Here is a 23,684-nt window from a genome sequence, read left to right as displayed (position 1 = left end):
GATGAAGTGGTGTGCACGGTGAAAGCACTAATGTTAAATATTATAGAAAAGCAGTAAGCGAATATTTTTTTATTTTATTATTATTACTGATAATAATGACTATAGAAATGCTTAAAAGAGGGACTACTTTTTTTTTGTTCGTGTAACAAAACTGTAAGTAATTCACCAAATTCTAAATAAAAATAAAAGTTTCTTTATATAACTTACTTTTGATTCCATTACTTCCCTCACAACAGGCAAAATGCCTCTAGGTATTTCCTGATCACATGTAAATGTTAAAAGGTTGAAATAGCAAAGTGTAAGCTGTCTGAACATTTTGAATCATTTACTTTTTTAAGTCTAATTTTCCATAAAAAATTTTAATTAATCGGTTTTTGTATTAATTTTTAATAAAAAGTCTTTTGTTAGAATCCAGAGTAGTTGGTTTTATTAGTCCAAGAAGCTTCATGTAGCTTAATTTTTTTAAATTTTAATTGAATAATCTTGTAATTTATTTTTCCATAAAACAAGTCTGAGACCTGCATTATAGTTCAATAAATTTAGTAAGCGATTCATTACATATTTATCTTTTCTTTCTTTTTCCTGTTTAGCCTCCGGTAACTACCGTTTAGATAATTCTTCAGAGGATGAATGAGGATGATATGTATGAGTGTAAATGAAGTGTAGTCTTGTACATTCTCAGTTCGACCATTCCTGAGATGTGTGGTTAATTGAAACCCAACCACCAAAGAACACCAGTATCCAGGATCTAGTATTCAAATCCGTGTAAAAATAACTGGCTCTACTAGGGCTTGAACGCTGGAACTCTCGGTGAACCCTCGTTCACCACTAGACCAACCAGTCACACATATTTACCTATTTACATATTTATCTACTTTCATTCATCTTCAAACAAAAATTAATTAATACTTAATTAACACTGCTACTGACATAACTGCAGTTAATAATATTAGATACTTATAGACAACGAATAATTATAAATAATTAATTTATTAAAAAAACTGCTTTTTCTGAAAGTGTTATTTCACATTAAATTATTTAATAATCATAGCATCTTCAAGTGATTATTACTCAGTAAAAAAAAAAATGATGTTAATCATAATAATATAGTTGTATTAGTATAATATATAGTTGTATTAATATTATTTAATTTTTTCTCATGTCAACAACAGTTTCAAAAAAAGCAGGATTGTACAGAATTTTTTTTTTAATTCAAGATACTTCAATAATAAATTGATTTAGATGATTGTAATTGTATATTAAAATTTAATCCTAAATTACATATCCAAAAATATAATCGTATTTTTTTATTAATTTATTGGCACTTATTTGTAAGATTAGTGTATACAAGTCAACAAAAACAAAAAGATAATACAATTCAGTTAAATACAACTAAGAAAATTACAGTGATTAAATACAAATTAATATACAGGTAATCCAAGATTAAAAATTACAATCAGTTATATCCCAAACCAGAACGCAATAATTATAAATAGAAATTTTTTACATATGTCCTTTCAATCTATATCAATATTTTGAAACCTGCAATATATTAAGGCTTCCTTTTCTGAAAAGATTCTTTTAAAATCAAGATTCAGTTTATTTCTTAATACATCTTGTGTTGTTAAGTACCACTAGCCAGAGTATGAAGCAGTAAACAACACTAGGAAACATTTTCAAGGAGTGAATTTTATTCTTCTGTACATCACAATTATCAGTTCACAAGTTTTGTATTGTTTTACTTGAGTTAATGTGCTACATTTAATATTTTCATATAGTTTTTGATAAATTTTAAACAGTATAAATTGTAATATTATTCACTAATAAATGCCAACAAAATACAACAAAACTTCACTCACTATTGTTTAACTTTAGATGTCTTTGGAGACAAGTTTTGGCAGCCAAATATAGTTTTAACCCTATTTCATACCACTCAATTTTCAGGATGCTACTCCTTGGTGTACAACAGTTATAGAACAATCAGGTTGTGAAGAAACACAGTTTATAATTTCAAGAGTATCGGTGAACACAGAAAAAGAGGAAGGGTATAAGAATCTGATACATGATGTCCACGATGAGCAATTATGATAAAGTAGACATACCAACATTTAACGGGAATTTCTTTACAGAATCAACATCTAAGGTGATAGAGAAATCTGACAAGCAGAATAAAACAATATTCAAAGTAATTAATAACTCACATAATAAAAGTATGACTTAATCTATTGATATGTTTTCTAATTATTCAACATAAATTCTATAAAGCAAAAAAATGTTTAAAATAACATCTAATAAAAAAAAATATTTTAAAATAGAAGAAAAGCTTATTTTTATATTGAATTACTACATTAAGAGATTAACATAGATTATAGCTTTGCATTATATAAGAAAAGTATGTAAACATGTAATTAAATTTAATTATATAAATACAAGTAAATAAACCAATAAAAATATTAATCACTTTTTTTAATTAATATATTATTAGAAATAAACAGTGGCAATTGCAAAAAAAAAAAAGTTATATGAATTCTTCATTAGAATACAAATATTGTAAATGTATCAGTTTTATTAAAAATTTACAATTACATTTAAAATTTTACATATTTAGATTTACATAATACTGATTTTTTTTTTATTACAAATTTATAAGTTCAATAAAAAATAATTTATAATTCAACATTGAATATTTAAGCTCAAGATTAGCGTTTAATAAACAGAACAAAATATTTAAATGCAAGTACAACAAATGTTACACTACGTAGTGTATAATTTTATTGACTACACCAAAATGCAGTCAATATCAATATAAAGCTATTAGTTTATTTTAAAAATCTTAATATCTATTAAATTACAGACATTAACTATAATCAATACTCTGTCTCTTAATATAAAGTAATCCCTTGTTGTCCACAGATATGTGCTGATATGTGATGCAAGTCTACAGATAATTTAACACTTGAATGATGGTAACTCTAATCGATTTTCTAATATCAGTTTTACTAAATTTTAAGTAAAATATTTCCTTCTATCTTTATTCACCAATTCCTCTGAATATAAATTGTCAATCACATCGATTCAAATTAATTACCTTTATATTTCATTAAAATTTACATGAAAAAATGCTTTTCCAAAACTCAACATTATGAAAATAATGAAAAAAATCCATAAAAACATCTAAATTTTATTAAAATTAAGCAAAAAACATAATTCACGATTATATCAAAATAAAATATTAAAGAAAAGATTTTCTTGATTTATTTTGATCAATATAATAACATAATTTAATGTTACCTATTGAACATTAATAACTTTAATCAAGTTGCTTCTGCTCTTAAGCATGAAAATCTAAAAAGATTTCGTATTTGATGAATGTGATTTAAAAGAAATATAAATAAAATAAACTATACTGTTAAATTCCAAGAAATAAAAAAAAAAAAAAAAACAAAACATGAATTTAAAAAGTGATCTGGTGTTATGTGTAGAATAATAATAAACAGACAATCCATGAAGGAAAAAGGATGAAATTTCTTTTGTAAAGCATCCCAGAAAATTATAACTTTCAAAGAATGAATATGAACCTTTTAAGAAATTAGATATGCGTGCTAATAATTGTTCATGAAGATCAAAGCGTAGTCCAAGGTTCTCAAAAGGGTGCTTTTTATTCTGTTTAAATGATCTAAGAAGTATTATTTTGGTTACAGAAAAAAATGAAAATGTATCATATATGTTATTATACTAGGATGTGTATAGGACGTTTTAGAAAATTTCAAAAATACTGTTCAACAAAACAATATTTCTTCCTCCAATGGAGATGTACAAATTTAAATACTTTAAACAGCTTCAAAAACAATAATATTTTACATTAAATTATAGTTTTCAAGTTCATGAACAGCTCTTTCAAAAATCAATTTCCAAGCAGAAATAATTATAATCAATTATTATTTCAATTCAATTTATTTGTCTACGATAATTTTCATTTACAATATTGCTATCATTGTTGAACAGCCGTAGTATAAAAAGGCAACCCTGTTGCAGTTTGTGAATTTTAAATGTGAATTTGAAAACAGTTGGTGGAAAACAAATAGCAATAATAATAAGGAAGTGTTCCAATTACATCAAACAATTATAATTGCCAAACAAGGGTGGAAGAAATCAAACGAAATTGAAAGACTAAAATGTAACAACCATTGTTTAAACTTCTTTCAAAGTCCTACTAGATTTAAATGAAAAATTTAAATGAAAAGAATTTACTCATTAGAGGACACTGAATCGTAAAATTATTAAAATAAAAAGTTTGTAACCCACAATCATAAAAAAATTTAACAGATGACAAATATTAGGTTTCAAAATAATCTGTAATCCATTTTAAGATAGACCTACATTTTCCACAACTTAAGATGAGGACAGATAAAGTTGGTTTTAAACTAAATGATCATACTAAATATCTTAATAATGTTTACTGGAATGATTCAAATTTTCATAATATATTTTCAAAACAAATCCGTATAAAATATAAGCATTCCTGTTTTAAATATACAGGCAGATTATCTGGAGTGATGGTCTATATTTACTTTAGTAAACAGTACGTCTATAATTTTTCAGTAGTACAGTAAAAATCATATTTCACAATGTTCCAAAAAAGTTATAAAAAAAATCAGTAGAAATACTGATATATTTAAAAAATATAATTGTGCTTCTCTACATTACAATTTAGTATTATAATAATGTAATACTACATAGTCCAAAAAAAATTATAATTATTAATATTTTAACCTTCTCCCATCAAAATGATCTGCGCTTGATTAGCGCTCCGTGAAAATATGTTGGTATCTGATTGCCTCCCTTCATAGTCTTACGCTACCCTCTTGTGAAAAAAATTTCTAAAAATTACAGTATATTAAAGAGATTTAACAGATTCTGACAAAAAAAAAACGTTACGATTGGATATTTTTTATGCCTGTAACAAAAACAAAATTGAAACAGTACAAAAATTACAATAATTTAATTGCAGATTTTTTTTTGCGCATTTCTACCACGTTTTTTATTAGCAAAATTTTTTTTTCCTTTGTGAAACATAGTTTGCTAATTTTAAAAATAATACTTTCAAGTAAATCGGTTGAAAATTGGGCAAAATATGATGAAAAACCCATGTCATAAATCACAGATTAGTAACATAAGTTAGTAGAATAAGTGAAAGTAGATTCAGAAAAGTACGTTTTATAAAAATCTCCACCACTGAAAAAGATATACAGATTGACAAAAAACAATTTTTACTTTATACTGTTATTCATTACGAATCGTTATGTGTTACATGTTTACCGATATCATTTGTCAGAAAAGATATTTATAGACCTCAAGTAAAAGTGATGTATTTATGACCACAAATTCCTTTTATTTTTGTGTGTGCCGCATATCATAATTTATTATGTGTTTCAATACATAGATATGTTGCTACTAAGATACGCTATTTTTGTAAATAATAAATAAATCCATAATCGTCATAGCAATTATAATACACAAGTCACACGCGTGCACACACATTTCAGAGACAAAATGGTCATATTCTTTCTAGTCTAAATAAAACATTTTACATCATATAAACGTCGTTCAAATTGTGTAATAAAGCTGATTCCTTTGTGAATATAAAACAAAATAACTGACTTAGATGCCATATAAAATGATTTTGTAACAGCGTTTTAAAACTGACACCATACATAACCAGTTTCAAGACTAAATGATCTGAAAAGGTTAAACAATTTTTTATATTTTAAATAAGTAAAATTTGGCAAGCAAAGGTAACTGTCAAACTGGCTGTTTGGAAAATTGAACTAGTTCTTTCAATCTACTGTTACTAGTCTAAATCTCCTTGAGAAAAATAGACAACAGAATTTTTTATACATGATACCTTTTGACACATACATTTCTGATTTATTTCTTCTTTTTAACTGATCAAGGTTAATTTTTCTCCTCTCCATGAAATAGATTTTTTTTCTATAATTTTATATCATATATTGGAAAAAAAAGGTTCAGTATAAAATAAATCCAGGAATAAGCAAATATTTTGAGGTAAGAATAAAGTTCTATTTGAATTGCATTTAAATGTATCGATTTCACATAAATTTAAATAAAATATCCATCGGAATTATTACTTCTAGAATATTTTAATATATAATATCACAATAAAATTCAACATTTAATCCATTTTACTGGAAAAAATTATATAAAATTATATACAAAATGCAATCAAACCAAACAAATGTAAAGCTGTTATATAACATGCTTCCACATCTCCTCATAAAATCTAAACTTAATTCCTGTTAAATAGAAAAAATAAAATTTACGTCTATCTAGAGGATTTATATGACACTAGAAACACAACATAATCTGTAAAAGAAACTGCTATTTCATTGACATCAATACTTTATTAATAGCTAGCCGTTATGAATCAACAGAAAACTGTAGTGTAAAACAGAATTACAATTACTGCCTGTATTAATATCAACAGTATAAATCCAAAATATAAGATTATAATGTGCAGACGACAACAAGGGTCCACAGTAAATAAGCAAAACATATCATAATTAATTTTATCACATAAAACTAAACGTGTTAAAATATATATTTTTTTTTAAATGAACTACACAATTCCAAATAAGTAACAATTAGGTTAAAATGAATTTTTACTATCAACCAATATTATGACATGATCATAAAAACTATTATGCCATTAACTAATTTATTGACCATAATTTATTTGTCACTAAAATTATACTCATATTATAAATTTAAAAAAGAGACTATAACAATTTTTTTTAGTTATCTCTTTACAATAATACTCAATTTAAAGCAATGATAACATTTGATACAATCAGAAAACAAATGATCAAGTTTAATAGTACACTACTTAATACTGTACACTAATACGTTATAAAATATTTCTTACTGACATATTCAAGCATATACCACCATATTCTGTATTATTCAAAACAAAAGCTATACTTCACAATACAAAAGCAATAGATCAATAAATTTATTTCATGACATTCCATGTTACAGCAAAAACTATTGGAACTATAAAAAAAATTATACATAATACATAAAAATAACAATAAGCAACTAAGAACAACATCACCGTGCAGTAGAGCAGTTATCAGAAATATTAAGTAGATATTAAGTAGCACAAATAAAAAATAAAAAATTTATTTCTACATTTTGTCAAATGTTCAAGAAATAAAAATATATCATATAATACCAAAACATGATTCAAGACGATTTAAGAATATTATAAAATAAGATTGCAAAGTTTTCGTATAATATTGCTTATGTATGTTGTAGACAAATTGAAAAATCAAGCTTATTGTAAAGAGTGCCATCATTTTGCAATGTGCCTGGCAAATTGTAAAATTATCTAGTAATTTCCAATTAGCCTCATATTTTTCAGGCTTATTGTATTTAGCCCGTACAACTTTAGGTTAATTTGAAAATGTGTAACTGTTTGCTCATTAGAGAGAAATAGAAGTCCAATATAAGCATTATTGTTTAAGCATAATTATAATCTAACCAAACTTAACCTACACTAGCTAACCTTGACTAGTGAGCGTAGGTTAGGTTTGGTAAGATTATATTTATAATTTCTCAGAAAATACCTCCAAATACCCACTGATTGGGAAGAAAAAATGTCCAAACAATTGCAAATTTTCTAATTAGCCTAAATTTGTATGGGCTCATCACAATAAGCCTGAAAAATATTAGGCTGATTAGAAATCGCTAGATAATTTCCCAATTTGCCAGGTACATTGCAAAATGTTGTAGGTTCATTACAATAAGCCTAATTTTTCAATTCACTTTTGACATATGCACTGAATCTTTAATTACAATCTAATGAGGATTACTATTCAAATCATTCTTTGGAAATACCAAGTATTATTTATTAAGCCTAATTTCACTGACATAAATGTACGTTCTTTATTAGATAAATTTTATAATACAATATTAAAAACAAGGTTTAGTTGGCAGACCTATAACAGTAAAAAATAAATGAATATAACCACTTTGCTATTAACTGGAAAAATCACTGTATTATAGTGTTCCATAAGTAAGAAAACAATTCACCAGTCATTCCTCCAAAAAGCTCGATGTCAGTATAATAATGGATCAGCACCTGCAATCTGGCAACTATCCCAGCTTTGAGCAATGTTACCAGATAATGAGAAATTGTTAATTTTGTATTTTTTTTTAATTGTGAACAAAAAATCAAAATGTTTTTAACATCAAAGTACAAATAACCTGAACAAAAAAAAAAAAATACCTTAAATAAAATTTGGTTCCACCACAAAAACAAAAATCTAACAACAAAATAGCATTTCTCCTAAAAATCATGAAAAAGAGAAGCTTCATTAACATCAATACGGATTAACAAAAGACAGTAATATATTAAATTAAGAAATAACAATATTAGGAATTAAGTATAGCAGAATCTTCAGGGAATTTTTATCACCTTATTGGGGTGAAAAAATAGGGAAAATGGTAAAAGACAGTAATATATAATTACTGTACAATTTATAGAAAAACACTGCTAATGTTAGTAATATAGCCTAATTATAATCTTGCAGAAAACATAAAATTAATGTATCTTTAAGGTAAGAATAAAAATGAGTATTACTTTCTTATTTTGTTTTTCTACTGAAGAATGCAAAACTCTACTACAAGAAACTTAAAAAATATAGACATATTGTGAATATATTAAAAAGAACCTGAATGAAAAAAAGATTTCTTAAGTAACACAAATATAAAGTTCAATTTTTAAATATATTTATATAGATTAAATTTGTAAAAGACAGCTGTTGTTAAGTAGTTTGGCATTAATGTAAGCAATCAAACAGCCTAGCACAATATAAACAGATTTTCAATATGTTCAAATTTTCCTTTATTTTGTCATTTAATTACTATTACATAATTAATATTATATTAATTGATCAACCCAAGTACAGAATTAATCAAATAAAATAGGATGACACCTATCTTATTCCATAATCCAAGTAACATCACTTTCACGAGTACCTCGTATCATCAGTTGCTCCATAATTTTTCAAATCTTTCGTTGCAAATTATACATTAAAATTAAAACTAAGTTGTAAACTGCACATTAAAATTAAAATTGTTAAAAGATCCTTTTCTAATTAAATCAAAACAGAAATAAAACTAATTTTTTTTTATATTCAAAATTTTAAATTGTAAATTAAAATTAAAAACTGCATATATACAAAATATGAAATCATTAATAAAAAAAATTAAATTAAAATGATCTTTGGCTAAGATGATTTGGATGAATGAACTTTAGCTGGCTAGTCTACAAGGATTTCTGTTTTATTTTTACTATTAATTATTTTTTTATTAATGACTTCATTTGTATATATGCAATTTTTAATTTTAATTTACAATTTAAAATTTTGAATATAAAAAAAAATTAGTTTTATTTCTGTTTTGATTTAATTGGAAAAGGATCTTTTAACAGTTTTAAATTTAAATTTTAATGTGCAATTTGCAACATACAATTTTAATTTTAATGTTTAATTTGCAACAAAAGATTTAAAAAAGTACTCGCGAAAACACTCTGGCTTGGATTATGGAATAAGGTAGGTGTCATCCTATTTTATTAATTCTGTACTTGGGTTGTTTGGATTAATACAATTTGTATAGTGCAGAGGAATATGATTCCCGAAAGGATTGATTTTAAAAATGTAATTAATATTATATGATTATAATTTCTCATTTAAAATTATGTTGATCATTTGTGTCAAGTAACCATTGTTTAGTACAAATCTACTGTTTCGTTACAAGTTGTATAGTATTTCCTCTAATCTACCAATTTAATTTTCTTCAACTCTTTGTTGATGCTGACAGCATGTAACAGTTACCTTGATTCAACAACCAACATTTATCATTGCATCCTTCTGTTTGTCAGCGCATCTAGTACATTCTCCAACACTGATAGAATATAAACCCAGTTGTTTACAAAATTTATTGATAAAAGAGTGATAGATATTCTGTCTCAATCTTTTTACGCTACTTTTATAATTTATTCACCAAGTACCATTGTTCTTCTGCTTCTTGCATCTCTTCTTCAGCCAGCTGTCTTTCTTCTTCTGTTTTATGCCCTTCATCATCCACATTGTTTTATTTTTGTTCTCAGTAATAAAGATTTTAGTTTGTTTACTGATTCTGGAAGCTGATTATTTTGTTGGTTTAATAATTCAGCAGAGTGCTGTTCAAAATATTTCTCATATTTGCAATACTTTAAAATTATGAATTCCATACGAAAAAATAGTTCTATTTATTTCATGACTTTAGGAGTGCTAATTTATTTGCATTATTAATCTTCAAAGTCCATACATCTAGCACAGAATATTTCTTACAATGGTATCTTTCATCCACAACTTCCCTATACCTTTTCAGTGCATTCTTCTATTATTTAGAAATCAATTGTTTTTTAGCATTATATTTTCCTGCGTAATATGTAATCCATTTAACAATTCTTCTGTTACACAACTCTTTTGTTCAACTTTATATTGCAAAAAAATTTGTTTTTATGTTCATTTGAAAATATCCACACTGAATCTTAAGCATACTTCACTCATATTAATTTCAACTGTATAGATTTAACATGATGTTACCTCAGTGTTGTGACCAACTACACATTTATGTCGATAACATTCTCAACAGGGACTGTATTAGATGATGATCTCAATCAAGATACACTATGTGCACACTTAAAACAGAATAGATCTAACACACTATTGTAAACATTTACTTACACGCAATACATCCATACTATGGTTGCCACTTTGTAAGTTACTGTAGGCCTCGCAACTTAAATAGCAGATTTTTAACATGTTTTACAGCAAACATTGCATAACTGACTATTTAAGTCAATTTTAATTATAGAAGATTAATACTGTGATCTAAGGTAGAAGATAACGTAGGCCTTATTTTATTTTATATTAGTTCTTCTTTTTCTATATTATACAGACTACAATAAAAAATATAATGAAAAAATTACACATCACATACAGCTAAGAGAAAATTGTGTATTTCAGAAAATACACAAGAAGAGCAAAAACAACAGAAAACCCTACATCAGATTTCATTACAGCACTGTCTTAAGCTATAGATGACATCAAAGAACAAACCACGAACATAAAAACATCCAAAGAACATTGTTCACAAAACATCCAAAACATCTGGCATTCCAAAATATATGCTCCACAACTAAATTAAAGAAAAAGTTTCAATTGTCCATAAAATGGGGTGTGAATAACCCTCAGTTCACAGAAGAGGAAAAAATTGAGAAATGAAGAAGGCTAAATTAGAATTTCTGATTCGTCCTGATGATGTAAAGGACTCTGTGGAAATGGTTGTTAAATCTGTGTATACCCATTAAAAGACCATTCTAGAAGAAAATGAATGCAGGGGTATTTCTCCCAAGGTACCCAAGAATTGTAAGAAGTCATGCTCAATTATTATTAAAATGGGCCTAATAAGAGAATTAGCCAGGTTGATATGACTGTAGCAGAAGTGATTGATCCTGTGTATAAGCTTATAAATGAAATAATTGAACTGGCACCAAGTGACACGACTGGATCTTATGATAAGTAGACTGCATAATACCAAGGGCAGATCATTTTTACATACGAACACAGCAATAAATTAAAAGTATTTGATGACCATAAAGAAAACTATGGAAAAGACATTAGAAAATGTCAAATAAAAAAGAAAACCTTGATTCCAATTCTTTAAAGGAAAATTTTTACCAACTGATAAAGAGTATGATTTGATTTAAACTTAGATTTAATCAAATCTTGTGAAACAATCTCTCTGATAATGTTGTAAATTCATTTGTGACCTTCAGAAAATGGTTTTGATGCTAAAGACGAGGGTTGAGCCCAAAAAAAATTATTTGCATGAAATCTCAATGAACATTTACAATATTTTAAAGAACAATATGAGAAAAATAAAAATGCCATGTGGAAAATGTTTTATTCTACATCACTAAAAAAATGACAAAACTTAAATTACGAAAATGATACAGAGAAGCAAGAAAAACTGTTAATTAATCAATAAAATACGGAACAGAAAAGCACAAGAGACTAGAAATAATAACCTATTCAGAAAAGGAAGTAAAAACTGTTAAGATGAGATATTACTAGCAAACAAATATAAGCAACAAACCTAAAATAAACATCAGTGGGAGCAAAAAACTTGAATTAGATACTAGTGGGACTGTTAAACCTGAAGTATAAGTAAATACCTACGAACTCTTTAGTTATATCACTTCTGATTTGCCTAATTGCGGTACCATTTTTACAAACATTATTCACCAGCATTATTTTGCTACAAATGGCATCACTGAAAGAATGAAAGAAATGAATTACAGAAAGGAGCATAAAAAAAAATAAAAATTAAGAATACATAAAATAAAACTATATTTTACTTTCATTTTTATTTATGAACAATTTAAAAAAAAAACACTTTTGAATGGTTAATGAATTATAGATGGTGATGAGTTTGATGATTAACTATACTGATAAGATTGGTCAATGAAAAAAAAAATTAGTCACTTATCTGACAGATTTCAAACCTTGATTTCAAGTAAAGAGATCAGGGAAAAAATTCTTCTGAAATGTACTCGTAGAGGTACAGATTTTTCAACACTGAAATTGGTAATTATATATTACGGTACATTTAAATTAATAATACACGCTAAATAAAAAAATAAATCACCTGCCAACTGCAAAAATATTTTTTAATAATGTTCATAACTATACTAGATGAAATATATGTATGCTATGATCTTGAAGCTTAATAACTCGATTCATAAGATTAAAAAATTTATTGTGGTTTTTTTTTTCTACCCTATCAGTTTCATTTTAAATTAGCCAGTTATGACTTGCTTCGCTTGCCCTTCCTATCTATCTGGACTGTGTTTATTATCCTTAGGCTTGCGAGAATAATACTGATAAATAACAAAACCTATTTAACTTATACAAAATATCAGTGTATTGTGATTTCTTCAGAGCAACATTTTGGCCAGTACAGGACCCAAAACTTTGAATGATCTGAATTATGCAGTTTTCAGAATAGTAGGCTCTAATCTGAAAAACAGTAATTAACTATTAGAATACTGATTTTAATAGACATAGGAACGATTAGTTAGTCCTTCAAATTAGTCTGTTAGTCCTTCAAATGGGTAAAAAGATATTTTGCATGGTTCTCTGCATTACTCAACAAGCAGCACAAGAAGGTGATTGTACTTGCATTGTTTACGCCAATGCATAAAGCAGTTATAAGTTAATTCAACTTGTTTGGTATTTGACTTATTTTCATCTAAAATTTAACAGTATTTCAATATAATTAATATTTCAATTATAAATAAGAAATTTTTCATACACTGAAATTTATGCGTTCCATTCAACATACATATAAATATATGCTCAGCTGATTTTTATTTATGCCTTTTGTACTGATTATTTATTAAGATTTAACTCTGTATTATTTCATGTTTATAATGTTAAAAAAAAAATAAAATAATAATAATTAAAAATAAATAATAAGGTAATCCTCTGTTAAATAATAAGATATTATTATTATACTCTGTATTGTTATTATATTCTGTCTAAGTAAAAGAAATATTTAAGGTAACAAGTTTACCTATACTTTACTTAACGATTGTTGTATATAAATATCGCATAAGGGGATTTTGTGCAAAACATTTGTTTTTAACAAAACAATTATTAATAATGTATTTATGCATTTTTTTTTGTTTTTAAGAATATGGTTATATAATTCTGTTAAAAATAAAGTCCAATTTTCTTTTGGCAAAAATGAGCTATGTGTAATTTTATTTTTGTAACTTTCCCCAACATGCATTTTTCTTTTTTTTTTCTTTTTATTATACTTTATGTTTTTTTTAATGTTTTTAACTTTTCTTTGATTTTTGTGAAACAGTTTGTGAACAACATAATTTAAAAATTGTATATAATAATAACATAATTTGAACTTGTATATAATATTTACAGCTTTTATCTTTAAAGTGTGCATATATACATATATAAATACATGGACTGTTTCCACAGGTTACCTTGGACTGGAGCAACCCACTTAGTTGCCCATGTAACACTGACTCTCCAAGTAGAGCCACTTAAAGCATCTGCCCTTGTGACTTATTTATTTTCATCAAAAATGCAAACGGGAGGCACTTGAAAGTGAAGGGCAAGTCTAACAAAATGTATGCTATACATCTTTACATATTTAAAGTTATCTTTCTTGATAACTGAAAGAGATATTGAAAAAGACATACAGACATTCTAAAGAAACATACTTTTTACATTAATTTGATTTCACCCAACTGAAATACTGTCGATCCAACCCAATGAAAAATAAAACTGGTCTAAAAGGAGAAAAACTGTTTATTTAATAATAAATAAAACATATTTTGAATAATTTTTGCACACTTCATGTAGGTATGAAGTTGTTTGTAACAAGTAATCAAAAGGGGTTGTTTTCTTTACTTCGTTTGAAAGAAAAATTTAGAAGTGAAATTGTGAAGTTTAAAAGAAAACTAGTTGTAAAATAAAATAATATCACCTTAAATTTTTTCAGTTACTATATTAAGCTTCAGATGCAACAGCAAAGATGTAACTCATCTAATAAAGTACACCTTATAAATAAGATTTTGTTTATAATTTCTAATATATTGAAATTCTCCCTCTACGAAACATGAGACCTTGCCGTTGGTGACGGGGCTTGAGTGCTCAGTGATACAGAATAACTGGACCAAAGGTGCAACCATATCGGGGAGGTATCTCTTGAGAGCCAGACTAAGGAATGGTTCCTGAAAGAGGGCAGCAGCTCTTTCAGTAGTTGTTAAGGGCGTAGGTCAGGACAACTTAAATGGTCATATCAACATCACTCGATCCTCTCTGAGTACTGCGCAGCTGAAAGCAATGGAAAACTACAGCCGCTTTTTTTCAAGAAAATGTAGCTCTCTGCATTTTCATATAAAAATGATGGAGGCACCTTCCTTGGTAAAATATTCCGGAGGTAAACTAGTCCCCCGTTCTCTGGGTGGAGACTACTAAGGAAGGGGTCACCAGAAAATTAAAAAATAACATTCTACAAGTCGGAGCGTGGAATGTTAGACGTCTAAAAAAGGTTGGTAGGTTAGAAAATTTAAAGAGGGAAATGGATAGGATAAATGTAGATGTAGTAGGAATTAGCGAGGTTCGGTGGGAAGAGGAAAACGACTTTTGGTCAGGTGATTTTAGAATAATTAACTCAGCTTCAAATAATGGGCAGGCAGGAGTAGGTTTCGTGATGAACAAGAAGACAAAAAGATAGGGAAGAGAGTAGAGTATTTCAAAATGTATAACGACAGAATCACTGTAATAAGGATACAATCGAAACCTAAACCAATAACAATTGTTAACATCTATATGGCCTACAAGTGCCCATGATGATGATGATGATGAGGTAGAGAGTGTGTATATGAAGAAATTGATGAAACAATTTAACACAAAAAAGGAGATTAAAATTTAATAATAGTTGGAGATTGGAATGCAAGCACTGGAAAAGGCAAGGAAGGAAATATAGTGGGTGAATACGGGCTGGGCAAAAGGAATGAAAGAGGGGACCGACTTATTGAGTTTTGCATGAAGTATAATTTAGTAATTGCCAACAACCAGTTTAAAAATAATAATAGAAGAATATACACATGTAAAAAGTCAGGTTATACTGCAAGGTATCAGATAGATTATATCATGGTTAAGAAGAGATTTAAAAATCAACTCATTGACTGCAAAACGTACCTTGGAGCAGACATTGATACACTGATAACGACAATAATTTAGTGTTAATGAAATGTAGATTGGGGTTTAAAAACCTGAAAAAAGGTATCAGATGAATCGGTGGAATTTAAAGACGCTTGAGGAAGAGGAGGTAAAGAAGATTTTTGAAGAGGACATCGCAAGAGGTCTGAGTAAAAAAGACAAGGTAGAAAATAGGGAGAAAAAGAAAAAGAAGAATGGGAGAATGTTAAAATCGAAATTCTTAAATCAGCAGCAGCGAACTTAGGCAGAACAAAGGGAAATAGTAGAAAACCTTGAATTTCAGACAATATAGTGCAGCTGATGGATAAACGTAGAAAATATAAGAATGCTAGTGATGAAAAAAGTAAAAGGAACTATCAACAATAAAGAAATACTATAAACAGGAAGTGCAAACTTACGAAAGAAGAGTGGATTAAAGAAATGTTCAGAAGTGGAAAGCGAAATGAACATTGGTAAAATAGACGGAGCATACAGGAAAGTTAAGGAAAATTTTGGGATACATAAATTAAAACCTAATATGTTAAACAAAGATGGTACACCGATACATAACACGAAAGGCAAAGATAGGTGGGTGGAATATAATGAAGAGTTATAAGCAGGAAATGAATTAGAAAATGGTGTTATAGAGGAAGAAGAGAAAGTCAAAGAAGATGAAAGGGGAAAAACAATACTGAGATCTGAATTTAAGAGAGCATTAAAAGATTTGAATGGCAGAAAGGCTCCTGGAATAGACGGAATACCTGTAGAATTACTGTGCAGTGCAGGTGAGGAAGCGATTGATAGATTATACAAAATGGTGTGTAATATTTATGAAAAAGAGGAAGTTCCATCAGACTTCAAAAAGTGTTAGTCATGATACTAAAGAAAGCAGTAACAGATAAATGTGAAGAATACAGAACAATTAGCTTAACTAGCCATGCATCAAAAATCTAAATTAGAATTCTGTACAGAAGAATTGAGATGAGAGTGGAAGAAGTGTTAGGAGAAGATCAATCTAGTTTCAGGAAAAGTATAGAGACAAGGGGAGCAATTTTAGGCATCAGCTTAACAGTAGAAGGAAAATTAAAGAAACTCAAACCAACATACTTGTCATTTATAGACCTAGAAAAGGCATTCAATAATGTAAACTGGAATAAAATGTTCAGCATTTAAAAAAAAATTAGGGTTCAAATACAGAGATAGAAAAACAATTGCTAACATTTATAGGAACCAAACAGCAACAGTAATAATTGAAGAACATAAGAAAGAAGCCAAAATAACAAAGGGAGTCTGACAACGATGTTCCCTTTCTCAGTTACTTTTTAATCTTTACATAGAACTAACAGTTAATGATGTTAAAGAACAATTTAGATCCGGAGTAACAGTACAAGGTGAAAAGATAAAGATGCTACGATTTACTGATGATATAGTAATTCTAGCTGAGAGTAAAAAGGATTTAGAAGGAACAATGAATGGCATGGGTTGCCATTCATTGAATGGTATGGATGAATGGCGTAGTTCCTACGCAAGAACTACTGCATGAAAATAAACAAGAACAAAATGAAAGTAATGAAATGTAATAGAAATAATGAAGACGGGCCACTGAATGTAAAAATAGGAAGAGAAAAGATTATGGGGGTAGAAGAATTTTGTTATTTGGGAAGTAAAATTACTAAAGATGGACGAAGCAGGAGCGATATAAAATACTGAATAGCACAGGCAAAACGAGCCATCAGTCAGAAATATAATTTACTTACATCAAAAATTAATTTAAACGTCAGGAAAAGATTTTTGAAAGTATATAAGTATATAAGTATATTTTTGAAAGTATATGTCTGGAGCGTAACATTATATGGAAGTGAAACTTGACGATTGGAGTACCTGAGAAGAAAAGAATAGAAAGCTTTTGAAATGTGATACTATAGGAGAATGTTAAAAATCAGATGGGTGGATAAAGTGACAAATGAAGAGGTGTTGCAGCAAATAGATGAAAAAGAAGCATTTGGAAAAATATAGTTAAACGAAGAGACAGACTTATAGGCCACAAATTAAGGCATCCTGGAATAGTCGCTTTAATATTGGAGGGACAGGTAGAAGGAAAAAATTGTGCAGGCAGGCAACGTTTGGAGTATGTAAAACAAATTGTTAGGAATGTAGGATGATGTAGAGGGTATACTGAAATGAAATGACTAGCACTAGATAGAGAATCTTGGAGAGCTGTATCAAAACAGTCAAATGACTGTAGATAAAAAAAAAATATTGAAATTATAAAATTATACTGAAATTATTAAAATTATTACTGAAATTATTAAAATTATTACTGAAATTATTTGTAATATATTGAAAATCTTATAAATAAAATTTTTTTATAGTTTGTAGTATACTGATATTTGTCTGATACTAATGATTTTTTTAGCTATCAACACTCAAGTATAATAATGTTTCATCCGAGTCAGAATACAAACAAAAGCAAAAGATTATATTATTTTTATAAAATATATAGCTTATGTTTGGAACAATACAGTAAATAACCTAATCTAATTAATACATTCTACTAAACTGCCAACACTTAAAATTAACTATTTAAAATTACTAACAGTAACCAGTAACTTTACTGTAATAATTTTAATAATATTTTTATTTAAAATCAATTACATTTTGTTAAAAAACCAAATATATATATATGTATATTGTTTTTTAAGTTTAAAATCTTAAATAAAACTAAATCTTATATTAATCTTTTAATTAAGATCAAAGTTTTAAAATTTTATCTGAAATTTAATTAAAACTTAAAAGATTGCTTTTAATGATATATTAAGATCATTTTTTATGCTCATTAAATAAAATTTAATTTATATAATAGATGAGATAAGCTAATTACAAAATAGATTAATCCATACATAATTATTTACTTAAGTGTAATGAAATTTAATTTTAGTAGAATTCATAATGCCTACTACCAACTGAAATTTTGCCAAGATCTTAATGTTTGACTTTTATTTATATTCACCATACAGAAGTACAGGAGATAATGTCATTAAAACAGCAGTACAAGATAAATAAATAAATAAATTCATATTACAATATATTATAAAATATGTAAAAAAAATCAATAAAAAGCAATTACAGTACACTTAATAATCAAATTACTTAATTATTAACGAATAATTTAATTGTTAACTGATTTGTATTTTATATTTAAAGGCAGCTCTTACCTTTTTTCATCATGATTCAATTAAAACCAAAATAGTAATTTTAAAATTTATCAACAATCAAACCAGAAAAACATTAATTTAAAAATAATATTTAATAAAATTATAATAATAAAAGTCAATAAAAAAACTTAATAAAAATCTATGCCATTTTAAATAGTTAATTAATCATACAAAACAACTATGTGCTAAACTTATATGCAAAATATACACACTCTAGCTCTTTCTCAAGTTTATATGATAAATAGTTATAATTTATCAGTATACTATACTAGAATGAAGTTTGTACTCACTACAAGAAAATAAAACTACATCTGCCCTTCATCATGATTATAATAGATATCAAGAATGTAAGGAGTGTTTCATTCCGCTTTAATAATCATGACAGGTAGATGTACTTAAGCATCTGAATTTCTAGACAATTTTTAATGTAAAAAGTTGCATATTTCAGTAATTTTTTCTTTTTTTTATACTTTTAATTTTACTGCAATTGTTGTTTTGCTCCTCTACTTTGAGGCCATGACTGACTGTCAAGTCAGTCATGGCCTCAAAAATCAGTCACTAAACAATTTCTTATTCATACAACAAAAAAACTATCAATGTTTGTAAAAAGTTCTTTCTTGAGACATTCCAAGTATCAGATAGACATATGAGTAGGGCTGTTAAAAAAAAAATTAAAAGTGTAGAGCAACTTGTATCTGAAAAGCGAAAGTGTAATGTACCATCTAATAAAATCTCTAATAAGCACATGAAGTCTGTTCGAGGAACTAAAAACCCTAACCATAAATATTTACCTTCATATCTTAATGTATCTTTTACACACAATTGTACATGGTGAAGAAAGATATGTGACCCTTTTTTCAATCAATATTTATTGTATGACCTTCAACAATGAATTTAATCTGCACTTTCATGCACCTCATTCTGATAACTGTGCTGTGATTCATACAAAATTAAAAAAACCACCTTGATCAAAGAGGCAGAAAATCTGCAGCTTAGAAGCTGAGCATGGAATTGCATCTAACAAAGGCAGAGCTTGCCCAAACTTCAATGCAAAGAATAACGCAGAAAAACCAAAGAATGACTCTTTATTTTACTCATTGACTTGACCTTGCTCTTGCTTTTCCCAAGCTTAACACATCACTAGTTTATTATAAGCAAAATATGTATATTTACAATTTAGGATGTCACAAACTTTCTAGTGGTTTAGGATTTATGTATGGCTGGGATGAGACCACTGCTTTAAAGGGCTTGCAAGAAATTGTTTCTTGTTTAATAAAACACATTGTGGCACGTGCATCTCAAGCTAAGCATTTTGTTGCTTACAGCCATACATGAACTGGGCAAAACAGAAACTGGAAGTTTGCTCTCTTTATGTCAAAACTAGTTCTTAGTGATAGAACCACATTCAGAATTTTTATCACCAGTCTATGGTAAGTGTTACTTGTACTTACCTAATAATGGAGTTGGCTTTTCATTTTAAATGACATTACTTTTTTGAATCAGGCTTAACGTAACTTTTATTAACTTCTCTAAGTTTGAAGTCTAACAACTTAGTAAAATTAAAGTATCTAAACTTAGCGTTAAGTATCTGTGTATTTGTGGTGTACTAAAAGTATATGATTTTTCTTGTGATTTTCGCCTGCAGATGCTGTAGAATTAATTACAGTGGCAACAGTGTGACTGGACTGTTTTATATTTTACTTTGTTTCTTTTTGTTTAGACTAACCATGTTACTGGCAACAGTGGTTAGGTTGTATTCAATACGATTAAGCTGATGATGAAATTATTTATATTATTGAATAAATTCATTATTTCATGTAATTTTTTCAATACAATAATTTTTTGAAAATTCAAAAAAGGTTTTTATTTTTCAAATCCTCATAAATTTTATGATACGTTAGCTTTAATGAAACAATTTAAACACAGCTTTTTAGGGTTAATGTAACAAATGACTAGTACTCAACTATAGTAAAAGAAAAAAAGAAGAAACCATTTCACTTTACAAAAATAATGGAAAGAGCAGATTTTAAGTGTGTGACCAACCTCCTTCAAGCTATTACAAAAAGAAAGGTAAATGTAAAATACATAAAATCATCAAACAAGTATATGATTTGTATTATAAGTTAAAATAAAAATTAAAGTAGTTTTAGGACCACTTAGAAAAAAACCACTTTAAAAAAAATTAAATTTATTTTTAATAAAAATTCGTAAAATTTTTTCTTACTTTTTTCTTCACCTAAAATTGTGGAACAATATTTAAATTATATTAAAAAAAAAATCTATATTAAAAATAAAAAAAGGACTATAATTCAAATAAATACATGAATGAAAAAGTAAGTCGACTGATAAAATAGTTTAAAACCTTTTATTTTAACGGTGGAAAGTTAAAATCATCAGCACAAAAACTATCACTACTACTTGAAAGATAACATGGATTAAATTCCACCGCATTAGGATTTAAAAAATGATCTAACTGAGGATTAAATTCATTTGCATTTGGATTTAAATCTGAATCTTCAGCAGTTATATTAAGCATGTTTTCTGGTATAAAATCAGCTAAGGTTATATTTTTCAATTTTTGAGAAGATTTTAAAATTAGTTCAACATAAGTTTTCTTAGGCTTAGAACAAGCAGTACTATCTGTAGATTTAGAAGTGGTAGGATAAGTAATGTCAGTAGTAGTAGACGCAGTAGAATTATCTAAAACTTGACTACAAGAACAAGACACAGAATTTCTACTTACACATCTACTAACATTATTGCTACTATCACTATTTATACTGTTAAAACCATCAAAACTACTTAAATCATAATCATCTGACTGTTCTTTAAAAGTATAATAATTTTCAAAAATGTTACCATTGTTTACTTCCAAATTATCTTCTTTGGTTGTAAGCACTGTAACTTCCTTCTTTTCTTCCGCTTCTTTGTTTTCTTCTACCTTAGCTAGTTTTTTTAAAAGTCCATTGATTAAAGCATTTCTCCCTCCACCAAATTTTGATGATTTGTTTAAAAGTTCTTTACTTTTCATTCTAAATGATAATTTTGATTCTTCTTGATGCACTTTTGAACTATCATCAGTTTGTTTTTCACCATTACATGAATTATTGGTATCAATCACAATATTTTTGGTATTATCACTATCATTGTTTGTCTGGCTACTTGATGGATTACAATGATTTGAATTATTTTCAAGTTCAATACAATCACTGTTACATTCATAGATATTAACTTTAGAAAAATCTAGTTTAATAGGAGAAAGTGTTTTCAATTTGTCTTTCTTTAATTCTAAATTACTGTAATTTGGCACATTACTACATGAATCACTATCAACACTGTTTGAAACCATACATTTTCTTTCTGATTCGCTAACATTGTTACCTTTACTTCGTAAGGCTGGTGGTAGATACAACTCATAATTGCACTCTGAAATGAAAATAGTGAGATTAACAAAATTTAATTCCATATTAACTCAGTAAAACTAAAAACAACATACAAAAAACTTAATGAATGTGAATTAATAATAATAAAAAAGAATTTTACTAAAAAAATGTCCTAAAACCACTTTAATTCACTGAATCATGCATCATCTTTTTTGTGGAATTTTATTACCAGAATACAAATTAAATTTACCTTCAAATAAATATTCAACCAGTACCCATTCAAAATTACTGCCTTCATTTTAACAGTAGCCTACCAAATGTCCAATCATTTAAACTTTATGAAATAACAGTACGACTACAGTTTTTAACTGTAATCATACTGTTATGACTACTTACTGTTATGTCAACTTGACATAAGACTGTCAAGAAAGTTCCTCCCTCTTCTACTGTATAAAATCTTTTAATAATTTAAGTAAATACTATCTAATATTACATTACAGTCTACAACCTAAATCATCTACATTACAGGCCAGTAATATATCTGAGTACATTACCCTCATTTCAGCTAGTCCCTCTATGAGTTGATCACCTCCTTCCTTTATGCCCAGTTTCTTATTCTTCATCGCTTCTACTCTAGTTACGTACTACAAAAGATTTCTATCAGCTGCAATCTTAGTGGCAGGAAGGGGCTGCTGAAGTGATAAGAAGATAGCTTGCAGCTAATTCAGGGATTTTGTTTCAACATAATTTTATAAAAAATAAAAATTTCACTAATTGTTCAGTTTTTGGTTTCTTTTTGTTCTGAAAGAGCATCCATTAACAGCTTATCATTGTTAAAATCGCAAACACTACAAAATTGCATACTTTTTCATGTCTTTGTTGTTTACTACATTGTTCTTCTATGAAAGTATTCAGAAATGTTTTGTTTTAATTTTTGTTTAATTGTATAGACTTTAATGTATTATTTGCCATAATAATTGTAAAAAAAAAGAAATGATTTTATGTAAAGTCAGAGATGAAGATTGATTGCGTTGTGAACATTTGGTGTGAAAGACGTCATTACTAAATTGTATTTTTTGACTTAAAATATTAAACAAATTTTTGTTCTCACAAGTTTCTGATATAATTATAAATTTAACAAACTTTGTGCTGATGTACTTTATTATTATTTTTTTCTCTTTGGTAATCAATACCCAACCCAGACCACCAGATTCTCTCAGAAC

At 27.4% G+C, this 23,684-nt stretch overlaps 1 protein-coding gene across 5 annotated transcripts in view; it reads right to left on the bottom strand.

Moving 5' to 3' along the window:
- Positions 1 to 1,320: 1,320 nt before the first annotated feature.
- Positions 1,321 to 23,684, bottom strand: part of LOC142330216 (uncharacterized) — a 49,123-nt gene continuing 26,759 nt past the window's right edge. For 2 of the 5 annotated variants that reach the window (XM_075375354.1, XM_075375355.1), the window contains exon 5: positions 21,375 to 22,504. In XM_075375354.1, the coding sequence (XP_075231469.1) occupies positions 21,444 to 22,504 (1,061 nt within the window). In that variant the 3' untranslated portion in view covers positions 21,375 to 21,443. Of the gene's footprint in view, positions 2,157 to 6,161; positions 8,287 to 11,936; positions 12,406 to 21,374; positions 22,505 to 23,684 lie in introns of those variants that run through there. The other 3 variants (XM_075375358.1, XM_075375356.1, XM_075375359.1) reach the window with 3 other exon arrangements.

This window comes from Lycorma delicatula, chromosome 9 (assembly GCF_047948215.1).
Source record: "Lycorma delicatula isolate Av1 chromosome 9, ASM4794821v1, whole genome shotgun sequence".
Lineage (NCBI taxonomy): Eukaryota > Metazoa > Arthropoda > Insecta > Hemiptera > Fulgoridae > Lycorma > Lycorma delicatula.
This window is presented reverse-complemented; position numbering and strand designations above follow the sequence as displayed.